This window comes from Fukomys damarensis, unplaced genomic scaffold (assembly GCF_012274545.1).
Source record: "Fukomys damarensis isolate Sample0158 unplaced genomic scaffold, DMR_v1.0_HiC HiC_scaffold_32, whole genome shotgun sequence".
NCBI lineage: Eukaryota > Metazoa > Chordata > Mammalia > Rodentia > Bathyergidae > Fukomys > Fukomys damarensis.
In genome coordinates, this window is record NW_022900944.1 from 45,174,902 (window position 1) to 45,201,971 (window position 27,070).

A 27,070-nucleotide genomic window follows, 5' to 3' on the forward strand; every position below is an offset into this window, starting at 1 on the left:
GCCGGCCCCAGACGTGCGCTGGGAGGCCCGAGGTGGGTCGCAGGCAGTGAAGGGGTGGGTGTTGCCCGACAGGTGGGGCTGGACCTCTCCCTGTTTACTACCTTCCTGCAGCAGCGCCTCACTTTTCAGTTAGTGAGCAATTCTACTTCCGCTGTTTGAAGCATCTCGGGAAACGATCAGACCCAGTGTGCTCCCTCGAAGAGCTCCTCATGCACAGCGGAAGATTTGAAGAAGCTGGAAGAGTTGGTATCCGTGGGAAAGCTTGTTCTGCTGATCGCTACCCGGGAACGCTGTCCCCAGCTCTCCAGGGCCTGGAAACCGCCCCCAGTCCCGTGTGCCAGGCGGCATCGGATGCCCCCGCTGCTTCTGCCTGGACCGTGAACGCACGGCAAGGTGTAGCACACACGCGCACAGGTCAGCCGGATGTGTCCTCTGTCAGATTCGGGCTACCTGCCTCCCGATGAATCGTTAGACCCCACGCCTGTGCACCGCCTCTCTCGCTGCCCTGCGTGGAGCTTCTCCCAGCTGTAGTCTCCGTAACATTTCCGTGTCACACCTCACCGAGCTCTGGGGAGAGAACTCCAGTCTGAGTTGGGGCCTAGCCAGGGCAGGCGGGGATGCGGGCTCCCATTTCCCTCTCCGCCCCCCCGCTCCGCCCCAGCTGCCTGTCTGTTCTCACAGGAGGCTGGACAGAGTGGCTTCTTGCTTTAAACCGCCAGAGCCTGCGTCAGAATGCGGCCCTTCCAGTGCGCTCCATCCTTTGTTTCCGAGACTCAAACAGAGCCAGTAGAACCTGTCACCAAATGCCATTCAAGGCTTGCCAAACGGAAGCTTTGTGTATTTGGAGCAATGCGATTAGAAAAAGAGAAAAGGAAGGCGAGAACATAGCTAACATTTATTTTCCCGGGTGCCCTCTGGGATGTGAGAGCCTCACTTCCGGAAGTTTGACCTTTGCTGACTCTGGGTCTGGCCTTCAGAGGAGAACAGGGAGAAGACTCTCTCTGGGGAAGGGGAGGATGAGGTTGTGGTCACTGCCACACAGGGTCGGTCTCCTTCCTTGTCCCTGCCTTCCCAGAACGTCACAGGAAGAAAGCTCTCCCTTCGCTTGGCTCACATCGTTTCTGTGTAAGAAATCTTGTGCGAGACAAACCTCAGCCCACTTCATTCGGAGTTGGGTGTCATTTTTTTGACTTCATCTTATATCATTCCCCATCTTCAAAGTAATACTTTTGTTCCTACCCCAGTGCCTTTGTACATGCTACTCCTGCTCCCTAGAACTCTTTCTCCATTCATTTTTCTATTGCTATCTACTCCCATTTTATTGCTGTTCGAGCCTCAGCTGAAATGTTCCCTGGGCAACAAGGTTTTCTCAACCATTTGTTCTCAGATCTGTGCCCTGTGCACACTTGTGAGCACCTGTGACCCTGTGTTGGATCTCTGCAGTGATAGAAATGTGCTCATCCGTGCCAGCTCAGAGGTCAGCGGCCAACCACGGTTGCCTGTTAGGCCCTTGAAGGAGGCCAATTTTAAGAACCAACTTTACAGTTTTTAATGGGTTTAAATCTGGTATTGAATGGCAAGACCTCAGGAAATAAAATAGTTTCACACCCTCATGGCCCTAAGCTCTAACTGAAATTGTCCTGCTCATACATTTTTCTCTGTCGGCCATCTGTCTGTCCACACCACGATACCTTTTCAGGTTCCCTTTTTGTGTTCACACTTCAGCACAATGCCTGAGATAGAATGTCAGGTTCCCCAGATAACTTTTGTTAAATTATCTTTAAAATGAGGAAAGCCACTTAGCAGTACTTTGCTGTTTCTAAAGACCATTCTGAAGTCTTGCTTTGTTTGTCAAAAAATAATCTGAAAGTCAAACTCTGGCTGTTTGTTTTATTTTTTAACATAAAAAAAGATCAAGTTGTCTACCTCATAACTGGCTCTCTGCAATTCTGCTCCATGTTCTGCACCCTTCCTGACCAGCTTGGTCTCCTGTCATCTCTCTGTCTTTCCATTGTGTTGGGATGGATCTGTGGTCTGCCCCTCCCAGTTCCGATGTTTGTGTACACTTGATGAAGTGAATTCCAATTCTTTGATCTCCCTACAGCAAAGAATTCTGGCCACATCTCAAAGAATGTGCAAGCTTGGGTTTCAGATTCAAAATGCTTGTTATATTTAGACATAGGTCTCTTTTGGTTGCACTAAAGTCAAATCCTTGGCTGTTTTGAGATAACAAAAAAACCAACCTGTTATTGCATGAAATTGCTCTCAAAGTTAGATTGATGTATTAGCAGTACTCTCCGAAGGGCTTAGAACCATAAAAATATAAAATTCCTCCTTTGTAAATTCTTTTAGGGGTGAGATGTTAAGTGGTTCTGTCCACTTAATTTTTTCCTAATTAATGAAGATACACTCCCATTTATCTCCCCAGAAGCCTGGCTTGTGTGCACACACACACACATGCATATACGTGTGAGAATTTGCTAAGAGTGAAGTAATATCCTTTCATCTTGCTTACTACCTTCAGATTCTCCCTGTGTCTCTACACCACAAGTATACAACGTGCACTCTATTTTGTGTATTTTCACTCACTAGTTTAAGTAGAGCAACAAGATTTCACTATTTTATCTAACCCTAACCTGAGGTCTATAACTTGGTGGCATAAACATGAATCCAATTCATCCCCTTCCCCTGGGCATTTATGTGGCCGCCAGTGTAATTTCATTAGTCATAAGAACAGTGCAGCAAATATCTTCATCTGTGTAATGCAGCTTAGCTCCAATAGGAGCAGGAGGGGGATTAAGATAGAGCAAATCATAGAAGACTTTCCTGGTTTTTGTTGCTGTTTTCTGAAAGGGTTACACCATCAGCAGGAGAGGCAGAGAGCTACACTCAACTATATCGAGTGTTTCTTACTCATTTTCCCATTTCAGGCTGATTTTGACAACAGAATTGACAATAGTGAAAGCCGTGATAGCTGTTAGGGATATAGAGTAAGTGTTTCAGGAAGTGTGTCTGGTGATTAGAGACTTCCCAAGGTCACATCCGGACCCCACCAGTTTAATTTTATTTTCTTACAGTCCCTTTTCTGTCCAATGGCCCTCAGGGTTACTGAGATGTTCAAGGGAGAGAATATAGCAGATTGCGTAAGAAAGCACTGGCTAATTGTTGGTGATTATTATTCCGACAAATGATGATTTATTGACCCCATTTTACAGATGAGGAAGCTGAGCCGTTCTTTTCCTCGAGGTCACACGGGTCGTGACCTGGTGCTGGGATCCCAAGTGCAGACACCCTTTCCCCGGGACCACGCCTGCAGAGGCCTTTGCCCTTTCCTCTGAGAAGTGCTACCGTTACTGCTGAGTAACACGAAGGCTGAATAAAGCACAGAAAGAGAGGACACGGGGCCCTGTGAGTCCCTGCCGATGCCAGGCGGTACTGCTTTGATTCTAAGACAAACAATAAAGCTGTTTCTTATGCTGCTGTCTTCATTGACACCTGAAAGCAGTTCCCCATCCAAGAGTTTTCTAGAATTGAGAAATTCTCTAATTTATAAAGGACCTGGTGGGCAGGAATCGCAAGGTCTAATTCAGGCCTCCTGCAAAATCTTAGGGACCTGAATTTATCCTAAATATCACCAGAAACACTTCTGTTATCTCTTAGTGTGCTCTGTTCATAACTGCTTAGTTGATTATTTTTATTAGTATAACATTCCTTTTAAGGGTAATGATGTTGGAAAAACAGAAACAATATAAGCACGTTTTCTCAGCTTTGGCTGATTGCAAGGTTCTTTTTAACTTTCCTTGCAAATTTGATGAATTAATTGTAAATCTCCCAAGGGGGACTCTAACATGTCTTGATCTTCGCCTTTTATTCCGGAATATTTTAGCTTCTATTCTAGTCCCAGTAACTCTCCACTGAGACCAAAGCTTGACTATCGCCTGGGGCTCGTAAAATTGCTGATACAACCTACTTTCTCCAGGGAACTTGATTTCAATTTTCATAGTTGAACTAATGCCTTTTTTTCTTCCCCAATCTCTTTGCTCAAATAGCTGTTCGTGGAGACCGCTGATATCAACGGCAAAACTCTGGAGGGGCCGGTGCCTCTGGACGTCATCGTGATTGATCAGAACGACAACAGGCCCACCTTTCGGGAAGGCCCCTACGTTGGGCACGTCATGGAAGGGTCCCCTACAGGTAGGTCAAACTGCCTCGCCGTGGGCTGATGGCTTGGCTGTGATCTTCGGCAATTCCAGACCCTGTGTAATTACTGTCCCAACTCCTTGGCATGCGTGGACATTAACGTGTCGTTTCCTGGGATAGAGGCAAGGGCTGGAAAGACAAAGCACAGAGCCGGTGGGGTTGGTACAAGTTACAAAAATATCTTCCCCTTCTGGGAGGGTGATCGTCCGAGATGGCCCCGGCCCGAGTCTCTGAGGCACGGCTGATATGGGGTGCAGTAGAAATAGCATGCTCGCTCTGGTAACTGAACTTCTGTGCGTCAGTGGAGCTTTGATGAGAACTAAAGCCTTCACTATGTATTCCTTCTCATAATTGCCTTTTAATGAGAACATTTTGGTGAAACAGGTAGGGACTTGTTTCCCTGTCCTTAGAAGTTGTACATGGAAAAACCCTTTGTCTTCAGTCACAGGGCCAAAGGCAGGACCTTTTCTCTCTCTCTGGAAATGCAAGTACCTGCTGTTATGGAAATCACTCAAGGGTACTGTGAAGCTCACTGCTGTCTTTTTCTTGTGTTTGACCCATCTGGGAAGTTTTAGAATTTAGAGTTTCCTTTATAGAACCAGAACATACTAATTAAAGCATTTCATGACCAGCAGAAGTTACTCAGGAGTACAAGGCTAGAGCAAGTGAAGAACAAAGGAGAAAAATCTTTCCTAGACTGGACTTTGATTTTAAGCTGTAAAATACTTTTGAGTGAAAAAAAAATGCTCTGATTAAAAGTATCAGTGTTTCCAAGTCTAAGATTATGTCCAAAAAATAAGTAAAATAGTCATTCAGGAGCCAGAATGGAGTGGGAAATCGGAGGACTGCTCCGACTGCCTCTTCCCCCTCGGCTGAGTTGATGGGATGTATCAATGGCTTTTAGACACAGAAGGCTCTGGGAGTGTTGTCATGGTAACCATCCCAGACTACCGGGTGAATAATCATATGCAAGATGCCCAAAACCTCCCTCAGCTTCAAGGAACTGGGCCTCTGTGCACTTCATCAAAACCCCCAAGGGCAGGAGCACCCCTCTGCCTTCACAGCTTTGATGGTACTCTGTACAAATGAAGGTGAATTTGCTGTGTGTGCCAGCCTGCATCTGGGGGAGAAGGGGAGGTGGAGTGGTGAAAAGAGGCCTTCAGTGATGGGCAGAAGGACAGAGGGCAAAGTCTGACGGCCTCAGGGCAGACCAGCCACATGGCACCTCTCAGTGGGCTGCTTTTGGGAGAGAGGGGGCTTCTGGGGAGAAAGACCCTAGAGTCTGGGTTTGATGTCTGCAGAACTCTATTCAAACAAGCTGATGTGCAGAACAAATTGGGAGACCTGATGGGGGAAAGCTATTAAAGAGGCCAGAGTGTGAGAAGAATGGAAAGATTCTCGGTTCCCATCTGTGGTCCCCAGAGCCTGTACACCAGGGACTGGAATGTGGATGGTGGGAAAAGTGTTCTAAATGTAAATGGAAGTGGTTTCGGTTGGGACACTGTAGCATGCCTGTGTCTTTGTATTTTATGTGCGAATGTGATCAGACGATGTCCAATTTGCCTTCCACCGTGTCCTTCCTTCGAGTTTAGTTCCAACTTTATTGCTTTATATACATGTCATATTTTCCAAGAAAAAATAGAATCCTTTATGCACATTGAATTTCTTAAAGCACAAAGCTATTCAGTTAGGGGTAGATGCATCTTCTGGAACACATAAAGCACCGCGAACTTCTGTTTACGATTGGTATTATCCCATAAACATACATAATGTCTTGCACGTCGGTATGGGATAGCTGCCTCCGGCAACACAGTATTTGAACTGATTCATTGTTTTCTTTTTCAGTACCTTCTGGGTTTAACTGTAGAGCAGACGTTGAAATAGAATCAGTCAAATTTGGGGTCAATAACATAGAAATTTTGCAAAACAGAACTTTGAAAAGAAAACCACTTAAATTACTTAGTTCTTGTAGGAGAACTACAGGAAAGACAGCCCCAGTGGCATCCATGAGGACAGTAGGACTCTGGGAAAGGTGGTGTTACCCCTCTCCTGCCCACACTCCAGCCAACCCATTTTTAAGTTATACCAATAAGACCCCAGCCAGATAGAGAAGTCATCCATTTGGTATTCAGCCTGCATCTCTACCTTCATTCATGAGCTCTTCCATCTGCCCCCTCACTCCACGATGAAAATAGCCCCCAACCATCCCAGCAGGATAAGAGCCAAACCTCGCTGTGGGCCAGGGACTCTTACACACTGCATCTTCTCCACCAAACCATCTCTTACACCACTAGGCCCATCTTACGGGTGAGAAAACTGAAGCTCAAAGAGATTTGGGGACCACAGCTACTCAGCTGGTGGAAGGGATGGAACCAGTGTCCATGTGTCCGGCTTCGAGGCCCGGGCTCTTGCCACGTACCAGGTTGGCAGTGGCCAGCACCTTCCAGAAGTTCGGGTGGGAAATGTGGAGGACGGCTGCTCTCTTTGCCGATCTGTTTCCATGTTGTGGTCTGATTCTGGCTGGATCTGCACTGGAGTCTGCTCAAAGATGAGTCTATTCTGAGACCTGATGTGAGGCTCAGACCTCCCAAGGGCATCCTGGACCCCAGGTCTCTTCTGTGCAGCATTTGCATGGCGATCTCTTTGCAGGTCTGTGGAGGGTATTTGCGAGTTCTATCAGATGAGCTGACTTCGCTCCTGATGGAAGATGAGCAGCTCTCCTGGTTAATAGCCAGGCTCAATGCACCTTGCAGTATAAAGCAAGCTATTGCTCAGTGCTCTGGGCAGAGAGGGTACAACACTGAGGTCCTTGTCATCCCCCATCACTTCTTCTGAGCCCACATAACTGGGACCAGCTGACCGGGATGTGACCCATGCAGCCCCACAAAGGCTCATGCTCGGAAGCACTCTTGCTTGCGTTAATGTTCTGTCATTGCTGTCTTGAAACTTTTCATAATTGTTGCATGAGGTGCCCCGCGTTTTTGTTTTCCACTGGGCCCCACAGACTGTGTAGCTGTTGCTTCCCATGCCTTGGGGCCTAGCGCCAGGTGGGGCCGGATGGAACTGTCCTCACCTGAGAGGCTCTGTGAGTGGTTAAATGACAGCATGCTGTGCCCGGCCTCTAGAACATAATAGATGTTGAAGTAGTGCTCCTACTACGATTGCTTCTATCATCCCAGCAGGGTACCCTTCTGCTAAGGTACAGCAAAGGGACACACAGTTAGTGTGAAGGAGAATCCATCTCCCAACAAACCAAGCATCCGGCCCATGTTCTCGCGTACCTGAATGCCGTCAGCGCCAATCCATCGCGGAGGAAGGTCACCCTTCCCAGCTGCTCTGCGCCAAACTCCTGGGTATTGTTTGGAGGAATCACTCCGGGATGAAGGCAGCGTGATAGAAAATAATGGTCTCTGAACTTTGCCCATCACGAGCTGTTCCTTACACAGAGTCAGTCACAAGGCATTGATTCATGGGGCCCAGGCCCCGACTGCGCAGTGGGGTCTGCCGTTTTCTGAATGCCCAGCACATGCCAGGACATCATGAGCATAGGGCAGATGGCTGGGGTCCTTGAGACCTGTGGAGGGCTCGCCGGCACCAATGCCTCTGGTGGTCTGGGTGCCTTCGTGAAGGACGACGCCTGAGGAAGGGGCCCTGTGCATGTACAGCTGCCTTGGGGCAGGGATTTAGAAAAGCGTAGCAGGCCCCTCCTCGTCCTCTTGTTTCTGAAGGTCCAGGATGCTTGCCCTCTCCCTCGGCCCCCTTCCTCACCGTTGCTTTCCCACCAGTGTTTTGACTGAGCCCGCCTCTGCGCTGCTGTTCTGGGCTCCCGGGTCACAGCGGGACCACACAAACACGCTGTTCCCTTGGCGTTCGTGGCCGCACAGCGAAATGGCAGGAAGTCAGTCAGCTGAGAGGGTGGCAGGCAGGTGCTGCCACTCAGCCAGATGGGACGCTTGTGGGGCGGCGGGTGGGCAGGATCTGTTCTCAGGGTGAGAATGGCTCTCTGAAGAGGGGGCGTGAGGCTGGGAAGGGCTTTTTGTCATTGATTTTTCCTCCAGCATCACCTGAGTTCCACTTCGAGACACAATTGCTTCAATTTTTAAACAAGTCTGACCGGACCAGACATGAAGGAAAATAACTGATCAAGTGCCCTTTGGGATAATGGCCATCCTGAGTGCTCACATGGCTTGGCAGTTGCTATTTTCCCAAAAGGTTTCAGCTAAATAAAGATAGCTATGATATTTGATAGGTGATATTTGGCACCTGGCTCCATGTGAAGCCTTCAGTTATTGGGATGGCCTGGTAGTAAAGTCCCTTTTATGGCCACCTCTTTTTTGCTGCAATGACTGTAATGTGGCTCCTTGGCCCACCTGCTGTTAGGTTTTTCCTCACTGGTATTTTCAGGCTTTTAAGTCATAATCTCTGGTATTCTCAGCTGTCCCGGCTAATCACCTGGGCTTCTGGAGTATTGGGCATGCGATCATGTTGCTTATTTGCTTTCTTAAGTAAGACATTAAAAATAAAAGAATTCAACTTTTTTCCGTGGGTTTTTTTTTTTTTTATTATTAAATGGGGATCAAACTTAGGACCTTGTGCTTGCGAGGCAGGTGCAATGCCACTGAGCTACATCCCTGGCCCTTCAGTGTTTTTAAGGGCGAGGAAGTACACTCCTGCCAAGTCTCACTATCCAGAGATGGTCAGGGGGCTTTTGGGGGGCGGTCCTGGTTTGGGGTCCCTCTGTGCATCTCTGCAAGTTGCAGGTACAGGGGTTCACAGAGACAGAACTCTGCTTGCTTGTCTGAGTCACTTCCTTCACTCCCCAGGGCACTGGGGATACTTCTGTGAATCAGTGAACATACAGCTGCACCTCTGCTGCAAGCAGCTAGACCTGGGTCTGCTAGTGAACCCGTCCCCCATTGATCTGAGCTGCTTTCCCTCCTCTGCACTTGTTTATAACCAGTTCTCAACCCTTCCGCCTTCAGTGACCGTTCATTCAGGATAAATTCATGCAAGGAGGACAGTGGGGAGGAGGACATGCTTTATGATGTTCTGATCGATAGTTGAGTGATGCCAAAGATTTTATTCCACATCTAAGCTAAGTTCTGGAAGGAAGATGTCGCACCCCTTGCACATGAACTGCCGGTGGGTTTTGCTCATGTGATTCTCTGCATTGTCCCATAGCTACGACTCTTCGGGGTCATGTCTTCAGCTATGTCTGCATATGACAGGGCCACCTCCCCATACAACACACCCTGGACTCTGTGGTCGAGGCAGAGGAACCCAGTGGCTGCTGCCGGCGCCTTTCCTTGTCACTGCTAGAACCTTGGCTGGGAAGCGTAGCCCAGGAAGGGTGTAGTTAAAAGTCCTAAGAGCCTCTGCACTGGACTAGGCAGCACCTGAACGATGGTGCATATTTTTCCAGCACAAGTGGCCATCGGTGAAGTGGTACAAAAGAGTTGCGTACTCCAGTCAGAGACAACTTTCCAAAGGGAAAAATTCTAGAAATAAGTGGAATAGGGCATATGTTGCTAGCCATTAAATCTCCCTGGCCATTTGAGAGACTGAAACTCTGAGAAGTAACTCTTATGTCAGTGTTCTTGGGACATGTCACACAGGCTTCGAACCAGACATTCAGCTTACCTGTCCCAGCTGCCAGAAACCTCCCTTCCCTCTACCCATCCCTTCCCAATGGTCCCTGAAGCATGTCTAGGGATACTCTGTCGGTTCAGTGGAAACTTCAAGATACCAGAAGGTCTAGCGAGGCAGGGGAGAATGCCTGAACCCCTCGGCCTGCCGAAGGGTACCCAGCCAGTATAACTCGGTGTCTCATCTTTAATGTGGGTAACTTCAAAACCAGCTCTTTTCATTCTCATTCGTAGCCCTGTTTCCCCTTATGTTCATGTGGGCATCCATGAAGCTGGAGCTAGCTGGAGAGGGGACAGGACATTGCTTCCTGAGTCCCTCTTCTTTCCATCTGTGAGATCTCTGTTCCTGGGCCAGCCTGTGCACCTGTCCCTGGCCCTGTCTCCCAGGTCAGACCATTGTCCTCCAGGTAAGCTGGAGGCAGAGGTTCAGCTTTTGGACTCGAGCAAATTGCCTCTTTGTCAAGGGAAACCTTCAACAGCCCAGCCTATAATATTTTGGGTATGCTTTAGACTCAAGATGGAAACTCTCCATCCATCACTCCTCATTTGGGCGCTGAAAGGATTTGTGATGTCAAATATTTAAAATTAAAAATAAAACTTGATGCGAGCAATTAGAATAAACCGTAATGTAAGGTGGCAAAAGGGTAAAAAGCTTCAGTAGCTTGAGAAACTGAGTGTTCGTTCTATACCCTTTAGAAAGAACAGGAATTTCCAGCCAAGGTAGAAATATGGTTGCCACAGAGTCGATTGCGCAGGTCCTGGAGGTGTGGGGACTCAGAGCATGCTGACCACTGCCAGGACTACCCCTGCTGCCTGTGTCCACTCTGGATAGTTCGGGGGAGTTAACTCGGGAGCTGAGGACAGCAGAGTGGCAGATCCACAGTGGATCCGACAGTTCTACCTTCAGGAAAGCCCATATTTTAAATTAACCCCTCACAGCCCCTCCATTTGGCAAATTCATTCAGGAGGTTTATGCAGGGCAGCTGCCTGGAGCCAGGAAATGTCCTGGTGCCGGGGACCGAGAGGTGACCAAAGAGCACAGATGATGCTAATGTCCGAAGACATTTCAGTAGAAGGAGAAGCATCATTAACAAAAATTACTGGAGCACTTTGGAAAAATAGAATACTGCCATGTGGGAGAATGGCGGTGAGGTCAAGGGAGGTGCCTCGAAGGACCCCGGGGGCCATTTATGCTGCACCTGTGCAGGCAGGCGCACACCAGGCCAAGGTGTGGAGGGAGGCCATTCCAGGCAGAGGGACCACCGAGGGCAGCGGTAAGAGTAGCGCCCACAGAGACTTCCGGAAAGTAAGGAAGTGCAAGATGGTTTGAAGAGCCAGTCAACAGTGCTGGCCCTGGATCAAGGCGGTACTTATTGCCTGCATTTTTTAATTGAGTTTATTGGTACATTTTAGGTATACAGTACAGTGACATTCATCACTGGGGTCTTGGACCTCTACATGACAGGTCTTGGTTCTCTTTTTTTCCCCTGTCCCTTCCCTCCCATCACCTCCTCCTCTCCTCCCCATTTACAAACACTTTATTTCCATTGTTTCATTTTCTCCTCTTTGTTCTTTTCCCTTATTACCTTTCCCCTACCCTTCCTACTTTTCCTACACCTGCAGCCCTTTTCTTCCTACTTCACATTGTCAATTATCTCCTTAGAATCTTATGTACTATTATAGTTTTTCACACTAGAGGAACTATTTGGTATTTACACATGTGTGACTTATTTATTTCACTTAGGAGTATATCCTCAATATGTATCCATTTTCCTATGAATGAATCTAATTTCTTATTCTTTATGGCTGAGTAGTATTCCATTTTATAGAAAAACTACATCATCTTTATCCAGTTTCCAACTGATGGGCAGATGGGCTGTTTCTAAGTTTTAGCTATTACAAACTATGCCGCTATAAATATAGGTGCACATATATCACTGTGATATAATTCTTTTAATTCTTTTGGAAAGATATCCAGCAGAACTATGGCTGGGTCAAATGGAACCTCTAGTCCCAGCTCTTTGAGGTATCTCCATATTGATTTCCATAGTGGTTGCACCAGTCTGCACTCCCACCAACAATGGAGAAGGGTTCCTTTCTCCCCACAACCCCGCCAACATTTGTTATTGGTTGATTTCTTGATAGCAGCCATTCTTTGTGGGGTGAGGTGAAACCTCAGTGTTGTTTTCATCTGCATGTCTTGAATGACCGGTGTTGTGGAATATTTTTTCATATATTTACTTGCTGCTTTTACTTCTTTGTCTGAGAAATGTCTGTTCATTTCAAATGCCCATTTTTGAATCGGGTCTTTATATTTGGGGGGTCTGATTGTTTTGAGTTCTTTATATATTCTAGATAATAGTCCTTTGTCTGAGGAGCAGCTGGTAAAAATTTTTCCCACATTGTAGGTTTTCTCTTAGTTCTGTTGATGGCTTCTTTTGTGGTGCAGAAGCTTTTTAATAAGATGAGATCCAAGTTGTTGATTCTTTCTGCTAGTTCCCGTGCTACTGAGGATTTGTTCATAAAGTCTTTTCCTATGCCAGTGTCTTCAAGAATTCTGCCTAACTTATCTTCCAGTAAGTTCAGTGTTTCTGTTTTAATATTTAGATCTTTAATCCACTTGGATTTTAATTTAGTGCATGGTGAAAGGTAAGGGTCTAGTTTTAATCTTTGGCAGGTTGAGATCCAGTTTTTCCAACACCATTTATTAAAGAGGCTATCTTTCCTCCACTGGGGATGGTCTGCTCCTTTGTCAAAGATGAGGTAGCTGAGTACATCTGGAATTGTTTTTGTGTCCTCCTATCTGTTCCAGTAATCCTCAGATCTGTTTCTTTGCCAGTACCATGCTGTTTTATCACAGTGGCTTTGTAGTATAGTTTCAAATAGGGAATTGTTATACCCGCTGCCATGTGTCTCTTGCCTAGGATGGCTTTTGCTCTTCTAGGTCTCTTATGGTTCCAAATGAATTTTTGGATTCTTTCTTCTAGTTCTGTGAAATATAGTGTTGGAATTTCAATTGGCATTGCATTGAATCTGTATAGCAGTTGCCTGTTATTTTTAACTAAGGTCTTATTAGAACATAGACATGCCTGCTCATCTATAAAGATTTCATGAATGTTGGTTGAATTGGACAGTTGGGGCAGAGGCTCTGTGTCCCACAAAGCGAAAAATGCGAACTACCTGATTCTCTGCGAAGAAGTCTGCAGATCCTGTACATCTTGATGATGCTTTTAGTAGCCAGCCCTGGGGTGGTTTGAAGCAGGAGAGTGCGGTGAGACCTGGTTTTACTGTTCAGAGAGAACTTGCGCTATTCCATAGGAAAGGAAAATAGTGCAAGAAGGGCTGCTTCAGCGTTCCAAGAGTGAGATGACTGCAACCCCGGGGCCAGGGTGACAACAAAGCAGATGGCAAGAAGAGATCACCTGGGGTCCTCATGGCGAGCTGCAAAAATGGGGAGTGATGCACTTACTCATTTTATCACACGGGATTATATACTGATGCCCTCTTTATGGAGTTACGGCAATGCTGTAAACCTTAATAGGTTTATAAATTTTTCTCAGGTGTGAGCTGGACTCTGCCCTCAGCCTTCTCCTTCAGCTGTAAGCTTAAGGCCAAGGGAGTCAGGCTGTTTTCCCTTTGTCCCGTCTTCTCAGCACTCAGCAGTGCCCCAGCTCCCGCAGTGGCTGCCCGATAAATTCCATTCGGGGCAAATGGCCCCTCGTGGCTGAAATTTCAAATCACTATAATCCTCCCTTTTTATTCAGTTTCTAAGTAAGCATTTGTCTTTATTGGCAAGTTGATCATTCTTCAACAAGTATCTCCAGAGTACCTGCTGCGTGCAGGACGCGCTGCCATTCAGGGAGGTGGGAGATGAGGTGCCTAAAACTCAGACACCTCGATCCTCACAGTTTGCAAACCAGCCAGAAAGTCAGCAGAAAAACAGCCCCTGCACGGTGTGCTCACTGCCACGCAGGAGAAAGCCACCAAGCCACTGGGCACTCCACAATAGGAGTGAGGGAGCAGGGGTAAGCACAGTGGAGCACACTGAGGCTCAGAGAGGTTCAGTTACTTTTCTGGGGTCACACAGCGAGTGGGTGATAAAGTTCCAGTTTGAACTTGGACTTGTGTGACTCCAGCTCCTGTTCTCCTTCATCTCATCTGTAAAACCCACTGTCCTTTTCCCATTTTACCCAGGAGAAGTGAAGCCCGGGCCTCAACCCAAAGCCCAGGGAACATCTGCATGCACCTAGTTGCAAGTGTGTGTCTATGCATGTGTGTGCACATGCGTGTGTAGGCAAGAGAAAGAGGGAAGGAGAGCAGGAGACAGAGAACAACGCCCACTGTTTTCAGCTCTACTCCAGACCTGGCCTGGAAGGTGGCTCTCTGCAGCCCCTGCAGCGGCAGTGGCTCCCCAGATACATCCAGATCCTCCCCCAGCCATGGTTTGGGAACTGCTTGAGGAGAACCCATGGATTTATCAAGCTGCTGGGCTGTCAGAATGACCGGCAAATGTCAGTTAGGAAGGATGTGCAGTCACAGGAAACTCATGGGCAGCACTGCATCTAGCTCTGTGGCTCTCCAGCACCCATCCCTTCTGGGTTAGAGTTCAGAGCGGCCACGTCCTCTGGTCCAAAGAGCTCCTCTGGTGCACCTCGCCTGGGTGTACAGTAGATGACTTTAAAAGCCCGGAGTAATTTGCGGATAGAGCCACCTCCTGCTCAAGTCAGTGCAAGAGATTCATTGTGCTACGTTCTGTGGGAAGAGGGCATATCCAGGCCCTTTCAAGTGTATGTTCTATAAAATATAGGTCATGAATTGAGTTTTCCAGAATCAAAGAAAAATTTTAATAGACTTATAGCTTTCTTACTTTAATTATAGGCTTCAATTTTTTAAACCAGATATAGTACCCAAAGCTATTTTATTATTTAGGAGACTGGCTCTCTTTTTTCAAAGATTTCTGAGAAGTTGGGTTTGAAGAGTTTTGACGTTTTTTTCCATCTTGCTCTGATTTCCTACTTTAATGTGTGGCTGTCTTTGTCTGCTGTGTTCCTGGGGTGTAACAGGCTGCCGGCGTGATGCCTTGCTCCTGTGGTGTAGGCAGGGTTCCTTTTTCCACAGTTGGGCTCTGCATCTTTAGCAGAGGTCCCTCTCTCCAGGATGATGGAGGGAGGACCTCACCTGACTTGTACCGTGACCCCTCAAATCCTCAAACCCAACTCCACAAGCCACTTTCCCATCTGCTCTTCTGTTTCTCTTCCTGCTTATGCAATTTCACTCTCTCTCTCTAGTGCATATGTTCATACTGAATCTATAAGCCAGGCCAGATATGAGTTAACCGAGTTTTCTCTGAGATCCATCATTTAAAAATGTCTGGGCTGCCAAATGTGGTGGTATACACCTATAATCCCAGCACTTATGAGGCTGAAGCAGAAGGCTACAGGCAAGCTGAGGCCAAGTTCAAGGCCAGTCTGGGCTGCATAGTAAGTTCGAGGCCTGCTTGAACCACATAATGAAAACCTGTCTCAAAACAAACAAAAAATATCTGGGTGGATTCTCCACTCACTTGATGTGGCTTCACTGAAACTTGAACCTCAGAATCTAAAACAGAGCTAAGCTAAGAGGCTGCTTCTGCTGACAGCAACGTCCTAGGGAATCAGAATCCATGAAGCAGTGGGTCAGCTCTAGGAAGTCTTGGCCCCTGAAAACACTTTGTGTTGTCCCCAGGAGAGGGGCATGCTATTGCAGGACCCTTGCAGAGGGCTTTCCTGTGCTCAGCAGTCCTAAGAAAGGGATGCTAGGACCACCACCATGCTTCCCATGAGGACAGTAAAGCTTAATGAAGTCAGAAACAACCTATCCAGTGCAGCAGCAGTTTATTCCTCAATATCTATCCTACTGTCCTTCAGTAACAGAGCACAGTGTATTACAGTAGCAATGTGGCCATCTAAAAACTGTCAGCCTCCCTTGCAGCTAGCTATGGTCATGTGATGAATTACTGGCCAGTGAGCTATAAGCAGGGGTGTGAGTTAGGTCTCTGGGATGAACACTGAAGGGAGCCAACCCAGCTGAGAAAGAGAGTCCTGGTGTCCTCTTTCTTCCACCTATTTCTTTTTTGCTGCCTGGAATAAGAATATGATAGCTACGACTTAAGCAGATACCTTGCTCTAGGAGGTGTCCTCCTGGGAAGGTAGGATGAAAGATAGGGAGACAGTGGACTCTCTTGCCTGTAGAATGCTGTGCCAGCCCAGGACTGCCTCTCTGTAGGGCTGTTTTACATGGGCTAATAAGAAAATTCTGTCTTGTTTAACTCGCTGTTACAACAGATTATCTGTCTGTGTAGCCAGATCTAATAACAACTGACATATCCAGAGCCATTCAGTCAGTAAGAATTATAGATCCAAATAATTAGGGCCTGGCTTTTAAACCACTACGCTGTGCTGCCTGAGACATTCAACCCCTCTGTGTTCATTTCTTGCCATCAGTTGTAGAATGATAATTAGAAAATTGAATCTCTATTGGAGCAAAAATGGTCTTTGTCTCCTCCATTACCTTAAAGTGCTTTTCAGAAAGCATTCTGAGTTCTCTTTGTCATTAGATATTTTTATTAGGTTAAAAACATACTCTGTGCCTTGGAAGGGAAATTTTCTTAGAATAGTTGTTGTGATTCTCTACTACTGGTCTTATTCCCCCACTGATGAGCTGAATATGCTCAGTAATACATGCTATCTTGCAGCTTTCACTTAAGTCACTGGTGAAGGAGGGTAGGACACAAGGGAATGTTAAGAGGGCACCAGGAGGCTTTCAGAGAAGAACGTGTTTCTTGCCAGGGAGTCAACTGGATGTGCATCCTGACGATGGACCGTCAGTTTTCCAGGGAGGTGGGTGTGTCCCAGCAGGAACATAGCACAAGGGCTGAGATCACTGCTCCCATCTCCAAAACCTGGCTTCCAGTAAGTCTCCATGGCCAATCCTAAGACCAGAGCATGTTGGACCAACCTTGTGCATGGCAAAGACTGTGATCAAGCAACCAAAGGGTAACAGTGAGAGCCAATGAGCAAATGTACATCAGGCTTTGAACACTGTTCCTGCCAAAGTATACAGTTACCACGATCACCTAGTGGCTGCTCATTACCCTCTGTGAGTTTGTTCAATGGTAACAGGTTCAAGAGGGTTTTAGTGACAACACCTAGCAGCTTGCAGGGGCGGGAAAGCTCTGGAGAGCTGCAGAGCTGAATTCCAGTCTTGGTTTCTTCTCCTATCAGCTGTGTTGCTTGGAGCCTTTGTTTCCTCTTAGTGGATTGGTGACAGCCATGGTTGAAGCATCTTGTATGAAACTGATCTAAGCAAATCTGAAATGATGCAGTACAGAAATGTTAAGAAAGTCTCGTTTGTGCACCAAATTAAAGACAATATGCTCTCCAAATTTAAGCATTTGTCAAAAAGCACATTTCAGATGTCTAGGTCTCTCCCTCTCTCTCCCTCTCTCCCTCCCCCCTCTCTCCCCCTCTCCTTCTCCCTCTCCCTTCCTCCCTTCATACATAAAATACACAGACGTGAATATGTACGAGTTTTAGTGAGATATAGTTCGTGAACCATGCAATTCGCCAGTTGATTCACTTAAATGTATGAGTCAGTGGGTTTTAGTATATTCACAGAATTGTGCAGTCATCACCACAGTCCATCTTGGAGCACTTTTATCACCTCCGAAAGCAACACTGTAACCCTAAGAAATCATTCTTCATTTCCCTCAGGGCTGACCAATCCTAGGAAACAACAGATCTGCTTCCTTGCTCTCTAGATTTGCCTGTCCAGGGATTTCATATACACAGAATCACAGTTGTGGCCTTTTGTGCTGGGCTTCCTTCACACTGGTGTACTAGACAGGGGGTTCTTCTATGTTGAATGTAGCAAGTATCCAAACTTTGCTCCTTTCTGTCATCAAAGATAAGGTTCATTTTCACAGTAAATCTGCTCTTGCCAGAGGAGATGATGCTTTGATTTATAAGTTGAATATGAACCACTCTTTGTCAAGATTAGTCTTGAATTATGCAAATTCTGAATTATTTGAAATAGAATGTATCATCTAACATAGAGTGATGAAAATATTCAATAAATGTTTGAATACAACATTTTATTACAGTAAAAGACACACTGCCATTAAGCCCCCTCAAGATATTCCTCCTTGCTGTGAACATACTTGTTCCATTGTTCGTAGCACTTCCTGACTCTGTTCTCAGACCGCCCTTTTTATGAATCAAAACTGCAGTGAGTGCGGCTGCCCAGTGCCATCCAATGGAAAGGCAGGCTTGTAAAAACGTCATAATGCACCTTCATCTACTTCATCCACTAGACCTGAGATCGTGAGACTCCTGGCTCTTCCCCAAAGTCAAAATAACAACAGAAAGTTAATATTTTAAATCATTTCAGGACATTGAGGTGACGACTAAGGATATTCACGAAACTAATGATAACAGCACAACTAAGGATAGTCACGAAAGAAGCCTTCCAGAGCTGCTTTAGAAAGTAACAAGAATAATGAAATAAATTGGTCAAAGTGAGGGGAAGGATTTTGAAGGAAGTTAATGGCAATGTGTCTTTTACAGTATTGATTGTTTTTAATTTAAGCAATCACCATATTTTTCCAGTCATACCTCTTAGAGTGTACCTGCACTCTGCTTACCTGACAGTGTGAAACTGCAGGTAAATGAGACAATATATGTGGGCAAAGGGCCCACTGGTTCCTGATGGAATCGTACCTTCTCCCGTTTCAATTCATTTGATTGTTTTCTAGCCGATCTGTTTCTCATCTACTTTCATATTCTCTCACTTTAAGGAATCCCCATCTGTAAAATATTCTCATTGATTAAATTTTAAAAATTACTCTGGAGAGTCTCCTAAGGGACCCACTGAGTGTTTCTCTTTGAAAAAAAAAAATCTAGTTTCCACTGAAATACTGTCTTTGGAAGCTCATCAATGGTTCAAGTTCGATAGCCCTTCATAAATCTCCACCGACACCTGTGTTCAGAAGGCGTCCTGAGACCTGTCTCCAGGCCGACCCCAGCGCATTTCAGATGCAGCACAGTTACAGCTGAGCAGGTGGGCTCTGACAAAAGACGGCTTTTGCACACCACCATCCTGCAATCTTCCTGGCCTTCTGGAGCAAGGTGTGCGGGTTAAAGGCCTTCACTTCTCTTCCACCCTCCATCAACCAGCTGTGAGCTCAGGGAGCGCTTCGCACAGACATCTTTGCTCCCTCCGCAAGCTGCCACGGTTGCTTCCTGGGGCAGAGGCGGGCGTTGGGACAGGCACTTTCACACCCAACATCCCTCTTCATCCTCCTAGTGGTGCCCAGCATTGTTTGTTCCCATGTTTCCGTGAAGGTCCCGTGGGAGCACAGAGACATTAGCACAGATCGTCAGGGGAGGGGCCGTGTGAGTTTGGGTCTGTCTGACCTCGTAGTCCATCTGCCTCCGAGGAGACTGCGCTTCCTCTGCCTGGGCCTGGATAATTACGTCTTAGTGTGGCTCCCTGTCCCCCGTGATGAAACTTACTTACCTTATTCGCCAGCTTCTAACATAAGCATCCAGTGCTGTTCTCCAGCCAATGCTGTGCATCTAAATGGAAATGTATATTTTACTGCCTATGAGAGACGCAATAGGCAAGCAACAAAGACTGCAGTGTGGGCCTCTGCTGAGCGGAAGCTACAAAGCTGTTCCAGGTCCTGCCTGTCCAGGAGGATTTTCCCTCCTAGCATGAGACCGTCCAACCATGCCTGGTCCTAATTGCAACTTAAAGGGCAAGGCCACGCTGCATTTAAATAAAGGTAGACATTGCTGGCATAAAATTTTCTAGGGTTAGAAAAGTGTAACCAAGAGATTAAAATCATCTGTTAAGGTCTCAATCAGAAGTGCTTTCTGCTGCAGGTAACAAGGTAGCAATTAGTCTGGCATCACCATCTCAGAGGATTTTTCTTGTATTTGCAGAAATGGGAGGTGGGTGGCTGCTGCTGATGCTGCCGTGACTTAACAGGTGGCATCTCTGTGAGTCTTTGGATGTTCCCATGTTGCTGCAAGACCCATCACAGCTCTAGACATCAAATCTCTATCTTTGTTCAAGGAAGAAGAAAAGAGGAAAGGGCAGTGTCTGTCAGTGCTTTTCCTTAGGAATGCGGGCTTGACCACAAGTCCCCATGGGTCTTTCATTAACAAGCCCTGCGCACAACCTGGCCTTCCCGTCACACACAGTGACCACGGAGTCACACAATAGTATTTATACTGACGTGTCTATGTGCAGATGTGCAGGTGTGCGTGCATGAATATGTGGTGGGACGGGGCACAGGATATTGGAAGTGGGTTTGGGGTTGGGCAGGGACTGATCCTCACACTGTAGCCAGTGGTTAAGAGGTCTTTACATGAAGGAGAAGCCAACATTTTCCAAGATTTCTATGATGAGTTTGAGAACTCACCGGCAGGGAGGGGCATCACAGAGGTGGTTTCTTGGTTAATAGGTGAAAGAAACAAAATGAAACTGGTCTCTTCATTGGTAAAGTTCTGAGGCTTCTAAGATATGTAGCACCAAGGAACCTGGCCCGTGACATCTGTGAGCAGGACACACAGGAGACAGCTGGGACGAGGGAGACTGTCCCCTAGGTCCTGAGTGCAGGGCCATCTTGAGGCACCTGGATAGGCACTGCCGCCTCCCCAGACCAGCAGTGAGAGCCACAGGGTCTGGGAGAGCTGAGAGCAAGACAGTGAATGTCACAGAGGATCGTCAACAGCCTAGGCCCGGGGTGGAGAACCTTTCAGAGCTTTCAATGATACAAACAGCCCGCTGTGGCGCACGTGCCATAGGTTCGCTGTCATTGCAGGAGGCTTGGGACTGCGACCCCTCGCACCGGCAGGGGGAGGAGACTGTGAGCAACTTGGAGACAGGGACCACGATATTAATCCTGCTGAATTCCCCTCCCTCACACTCACTCCAGCTGCACCAGCTGCCTTTACAAAGCCAATGCTCAAAAAACAAAATGTTTGCTGAGTGGATGAAACTATTCTAAGGTATCAGCCCGAGAATTGTGAAGGTGCATTTATTTGGCCTCGCATCATCCTGAGGAGCTGATAAAGATTCTCGCTGAGAGAGAGCGACCTGAACCTGGTGGGCAGGGAACTCCCTTGAGCCCTGCGGTTCTCCAAGTCTCTTCCCAGATGCTTCTACATGTCTGCACAGAACAGCTCGAGGTACAGAGGGGACGCTAAACCCTCGGCCCGTAGGAGAAACAGAGCCAGAACAGCAGTGACTCGATTAAGCTTAGGCGCCAGTGAAGCAGAAGCCAGGCTACTCCAGGGTGCTTGGGCATTTATTGTAAGGGATTGGCTCACATGATTATGGAGGCTGAGAAATCCCCGTATCTGTAGCTGGAGACACAGGAAAGTCGACTCACTTGTATTTTCAGTCTGAGCCCAGGGGCCCGGAATCAAGGACTGGGGTGTGAGCACCAGTCCCGGAGTTCACAGGCTCCAGACCTGAGCAGAGCCCACGTGTCCTTTCGGGTCCACAGACTGGGAAGGCCCAGTGTTCCTGCTACAGCCCGACCGACGGAAGGCGGGCCCTCGGACTTAGTCCTACTTGGGCATGGCACTGATTGGACGCCCCCCACCGGCTGGGCAGGGCCGTTTGCTTTACTCGGTGTGCAGATCCAAATGTTAGTGACATCCAGAGACTGCTGCAACTGAGTCCAGAAGACCCTGGACCGCGTGTCCCGTCCGGCTGACACAGTAAACCATCATACTGTCATAGCCAGAATTTTGGCCTTTCCACCCTCTGTTGTTGCTTCTCTGGTTACTTCACATGACAGAAGAGACCCCGCCAGGGTAATAAAGGTCAACAGCCGGCGTTAGAATTGGAAAATTAACCTGGAGTAGCCAGGTGGACACAAATAATTACATGAGCCTTTAAGAGCAGAAGCAGAAATACATAATACCTTGCTTATGATTACAGTCACTCTGCTGGAAAACAGATCTCAAAGCCCATTCCTCTTGTCTACGTAGAGTTCATACTCTTTGATGGAAAACGCCCACTCCCTCTCTTTCTCCCCACTCTTGGTGACCGGCCTTCTGCTCTCTGCTTCTGTGTTCAGCTTTATTAGACCCACACAGAACTGAGATCCCCAGCCTGGTTTATTTCACTTACGGCAATGTCCTCCAAATTCACCCACGCAAGCTCGAATGACCGGATTTCTCAGATAATGGATATGTTAATTAGCCTGATTTAATCACACCGAGTTGTATACATGTATTAACACCTTGCATTGTACCCCCCCCGAAAGGTAGACAATTATGATTTGTCAATCAAAACGAAATGAAAACTCAAACAAAAATAACCCCCCCCAAAAAAACCAGAGGCGTTAAAGCGAGAGAGGGAGAGAGAGAGGCAAGAGACACAGCAGAGGAGATGAGAGGAGATAGGGCAGAGCTTCGTGCTGAGTGCCCATGCTGCCAATGTCCTGAATGAGCCGGGACGAGGACTTTCCCCAGAGGCCCCAGGAAGGAACACTACCCGCCCACACACCTCGTTTTTGGCCTTGTGTGTCCCTGAGTAGGAAACCCAGCTGAGCCCACAGAGCCCAGACTTCTAGCCACCAAAACTGTTGTGGTTTGGAGCTGTTATGGGGGTACAGGTAGGATTTGTGACAATAGCAATAGAAAATGAACACACTGTGTGCTTTTCATTATCCTTTCTGCATCCCAGCTATGAGTAAAACTGCTTTCCACAATGGAAGAGCAGGAATATGTAAAAACCTAAACTTATAAACTACGTACCAACTAGCAAAAGTCCAACTCCGAATTAATTACTAACTTAGAATTTTCAAACATTCCCAATAACAATGTGATTCTTAAAATGGCCTCTGAAGCAGCCCCAGGGACACGTTTAGCGACACATCCCGGGGAAGGGCTCGTGATCGTGAATACTTTGAATTTCCGCGTGACACCAGAGCGCTCTTTTGAGGAACTCACCCTGGCTGCTTCAAGGAGCTCTGTGGGCAAATCGATTATTAAATGGAAACAGCACGCCTGGCAACATGAGCTCATCCCAGTGTTGGGGCGAGCCCCGGTCCCTGGCAGAGTTGGGCAGGAGCTTGTTGGCTCAGGGCTGCGGTGGTGGGCTGCAGTTTGCGCCTATTGGGGACGTTTCCCGTGGGTGGAAGAAGACGCTGCAGGGCCTTCAGGTCTGGATTTGTTCACCCCATGTGATGCTCTCAAGGCCCGGCCCGTTGTAGCATCCATCAGTGCTTCGTTCTCTTTTATCGTTTACTAACGTCCGTCACCGGAGTTTACATTTCATTCACCCTTTGGTAGCTTGCTGAGAGATGCCATCCGGTCTTTGGGCTGCCAAGGATGAGGCTGCTCTGGGTGTTCCCAAGGGAGTCACTACGCAGACTTTGATCCTCCCTGGAGCGTGCGCCTGGGATGGGTCGTCCGGTAACCCTAGGCAACCTCCTGATACACTTTGGGAGTATTTTCCAGAGCAGGGGCACCACTTGAGGTTTCTATCAGCAGTGCGTGATAGTGAGGTTTCTGATTTCCCCAAACTTCCCCGACACGCGTTGCCCTTCTTGTATTACAGTCACCTTGCTGTGTATAAAGTATCTCAGTGTGCTTTTGACTTCTGTTTCTTTTTCGCAATTGCCCTGCCTATTCCAAGCTCTTTGTATTTCTATACGCATTTTAGAATCAACGTGTCAGTTTCTGTAATGAATTAAGTAAAAGGTAAGAGGGATTTTGATAAGCATTGCATTGAATTCTTCTGTAGATCAACTTGAAAAATATTGCTACCCTAACAATATTCAGTCTTTCAATCCATGAACATAGGGTGTCTGTTTAAGTCCCTAGTTTCCTCTGACAATCATTTGTAGTTTACACATACAAGTCTTGCATTTATTTTGTTAAAATTATTCTTACATATTATTACTAAATGCTGATGCTATTATAAATTGAATTATTCTTGATTTCATTTTTGGACCATCTGTTGCTATTGTACAGCAGCTGATTTTTGCAATATTGGTCTTGCACCCTGCTAACTTACTGAAAGCCTTCTTTTACTTTTAATATAAACATTGTTGTGCTTATTTTGCACATTCAGTGAGTCACTGCCTGAGCTTCATCCTATGTCCTTTGCCCTTCTAATTTTACAAATATCAATATATAAGATAAACATTAAACAAATGCATTACATATTTATGAATCACCGTCCAAAACCCCCATTCTGTTTGTCGCTCCTACATGTTTACCAATTGTGGGCAGAATTTAATGGCTTTAGATAATACAAGGGCTCACATGTGTCCTCTCTTCCTTACCCCTCTTCTATTCCTGAACCCTCACTGAATTGTTCCCCATTCCTAGTTGTTGGCTTTTTCCTACACTTTTGAAAACCGACTCATTCCCCAATTGTCCACGCCTTCCCTCCTGCATGCGCTATTGTTATCATTCATGATGCTAACGTAAGCACAAGGTCTGCACCTGCCTCTTCCCTTTCAGAGTGAGCAGAGTCCCTCCTCTGGATGCCTCCCCTGCCCACTTTCTGTGACCCTCGCCACCGTGTGTTCTCCAGAATCAGCAGCCACACCTAAACTGAGCCCTAGGCTTGTATCTGTGGCACACACGAAACGTCTGTTGTGCTATCAGAGTCAGAGTGAACCCCAGGCCTGACCACCTGGCTCCCCTGCAACTGCTCTTGCCCTCTACTTTGGCAACACAATGGGGGCCACCTGAAGTGATCGCCCGAGTTTAGCTCTCACCTTTATTTCTCTGTATAGTCAAAGTTTCTCATGTATCTTAGGGGATATGTGTTCCTCCTCCTTCTCCATTTCCTACATTATTAATTTTAGCCTTTTGAACCTTCTCCTATCTGAAATTTTAATTCTGCATTCTGTTGCCTCCCCCTTGGCCTTCTCCCATAGATGTCACCTTCTCCTTCTGCGTCTTTAGTCACGTTGTCCTTCATTTCTTTCCCTTCAGTGGAAGGCCACATCCGGGTCTCTGAGTCCTAATGAGAGAATCCACCCCACCCCACCTTTTTCCTGCATGCTGCCTCCTGTATTCTTTTCTTTCTTGGCACGAGAATACTTTTTTGAAAATGCAGTTTTTTAATGTGAGCCATGTGTATATTTGCTGGCATAAAAGATAATTTTTATGAACTGTTATTTTCATCGCTATTTATTTTGATACCTGACTAAGAGATGCCTAGTCCATCATTCCCATAATCTTACTCACGTCATTTCATAGAGCTGGGTTAAATTTTTAAAGTCATTTAAAGTGCATTGGAGATGACTGAGTTGTGGGTCCTGGCAGTGCTGCCTCGGGAATGACTGACGTGCAGGAAACCTCTGCATGGTACAAGATGCAGGACTTTACAGACGGCCAGGTTTCCAGTTGGTCAGTGCTGCACAAGTCCCTCCTCGCGGCCCTGGGAGTGTTCATTTCCTGCAGCCCACATGGCAGGCCTTCTGCCGAAGTCCACAGGATGCTCAGGAAGCCCTTGGGCAGGTGGGGTGGCCTGGGCTATTGGTGGCTCCGTCTGCCTCTGGGTGGTCAGGGCAAGTTTGCTCCATCAAAGCACCCTCGCTGTCACCAACAATACTCAAGCACCCACTGTGGGCCAGCTCGGCTCGAAGGCTTTCAGGAACACAGCTCGCTCTTGGGGCTTTTGCAACATCCCACAAGGGAGGTTCACAGCACCCCGCACTAGAGGACGCTGAGTCCAGGGAGGGGAGCTGCTTTCTCTAAGATGGGGAAAAGGTCTCCTCCGGTCATAGAAGATGCAAACTGGTCCCTCATCTCTGCTCTCTGTAGCGAAACATGCAGAGCTGTAAAGGACTAGACAGGGAATGGGTGGCACTAAACTGTGCTAAGCTGGCAAAACAGAGGGATAAAGGAAGCCAAGCAGGGGACATTTCGCAGAGTCAAATGGAATCTTTATAGAAGAGAAGCTGAACAAAGCACGGACGTCAACTTTCCCACATTGTCATTGTCTCGTCAGTGGAATCGATCATCTTTATTACTGATGGTACAGTTGGCTTTGAAAACTTTCCAAAGCCAGAGTTTACAGTATTTGGATACTTCCATGAGACTGAGCAAATCTTTGAAAAACAGTGTTACAAATGTTTACTGTGTACATGAGCATCCCAGCGAGAAACAGATGGCGCCCTTGAATTAGGAAGGTCGTAGGAGGCCCGAGTTACATGGGGAATGGCAAAGGAGAGGGTGCTATCGGTGGAGTCAGAGTGGAGTCAGAACAGAGCCGTGCCGTCCCGGACCTGCGAAGGAGAGAGCAGTCTGGAGAAGAGGCTGCTGGGAACAGAGACCTTCACATGGGACACGGCGGCCCAAGGCAACGCGGAGGGAGGGACCAAGGCCACAGCACCCTGGCTTGGCCTCATGCAGCCACCCCCGTCTCTACCTCCAAAAGGAAGTCAGAGGGCTTCCACAGCCCTTCGGGGCAGACTCTCAGGACAGAGGGAGGACGGGAAGGTGGCATGGGTTTGCCACAAGGGTCCAGCTAATGATGTTCCACATCCACTGTACGTTTTCTTCACATGCTTATTGCTTTTCCCTAAAACAAAGACCAGATCTATATGATTTAAATGGAGAAAAAGTGAAGACTTAGTCCAACTCTTTAACTTGCAAATGGTGAGATTTGGGAAAACACATCAGTGTGTTCCAAGCGTATTTAAATGCTACACCTATGTTTTGTTCGAGGTAGAAGTCTTGTATCCGTTTGACTATTATAAAGGAAAAGTCATATGACCCTCAAGAAGATTCCAAGCTACATTTCATTGGCTTCTAAATTTTTGGAGATGCTTACTTCTAGAAAAATGAATAGTGTATTTATTATTTGTTCCTGTATTTAAAAAGACCTTATATGTCTGATAAAGCCTATAGCCAGTACTTGTGCTACTATGTTCACAGTGTTTGATTCAGTAATGTAATATCTGTGTGGAAAACAGTTCCCAGACTGGAGTTCCCCTGAGTTGTGCGTTTTGCACTATCAAAGTGTAAAGAGACTGTCCTTTGGGCTAGGGAAGGAACATAGTCAGGGAACTGTTTTAAGATAGAGATCTAATGGGCCAGGGATTTAGCTCAGTGGTTCCACAACCTACCTCTCAAACGCAAGGGCCTGAGTTCGATTCCCGGTACCAAAAAAAAAAAAAAAAAAAAAAAAAAAAAAAAAAA

At 46.9% G+C, this 27,070-nt stretch overlaps 1 protein-coding gene across 2 annotated transcripts in view; it reads left to right on the forward strand.

The window, feature by feature from the left end:
* The window catches only part of Cdh13 (cadherin 13), a 962,550-nt gene that overhangs the window by 604,654 nt on the left and 330,826 nt on the right, over nt 1-27,070 (forward strand). For both annotated transcript variants that reach the window (XM_010618349.2, XM_010618348.3), the window contains exon 6: nt 4,050-4,194. In XM_010618349.2, coding sequence (XP_010616651.1) covers nt 4,050-4,194 — 145 coding nt within the window. The remainder of the gene's footprint in view (nt 1-4,049; nt 4,195-27,070) is intronic.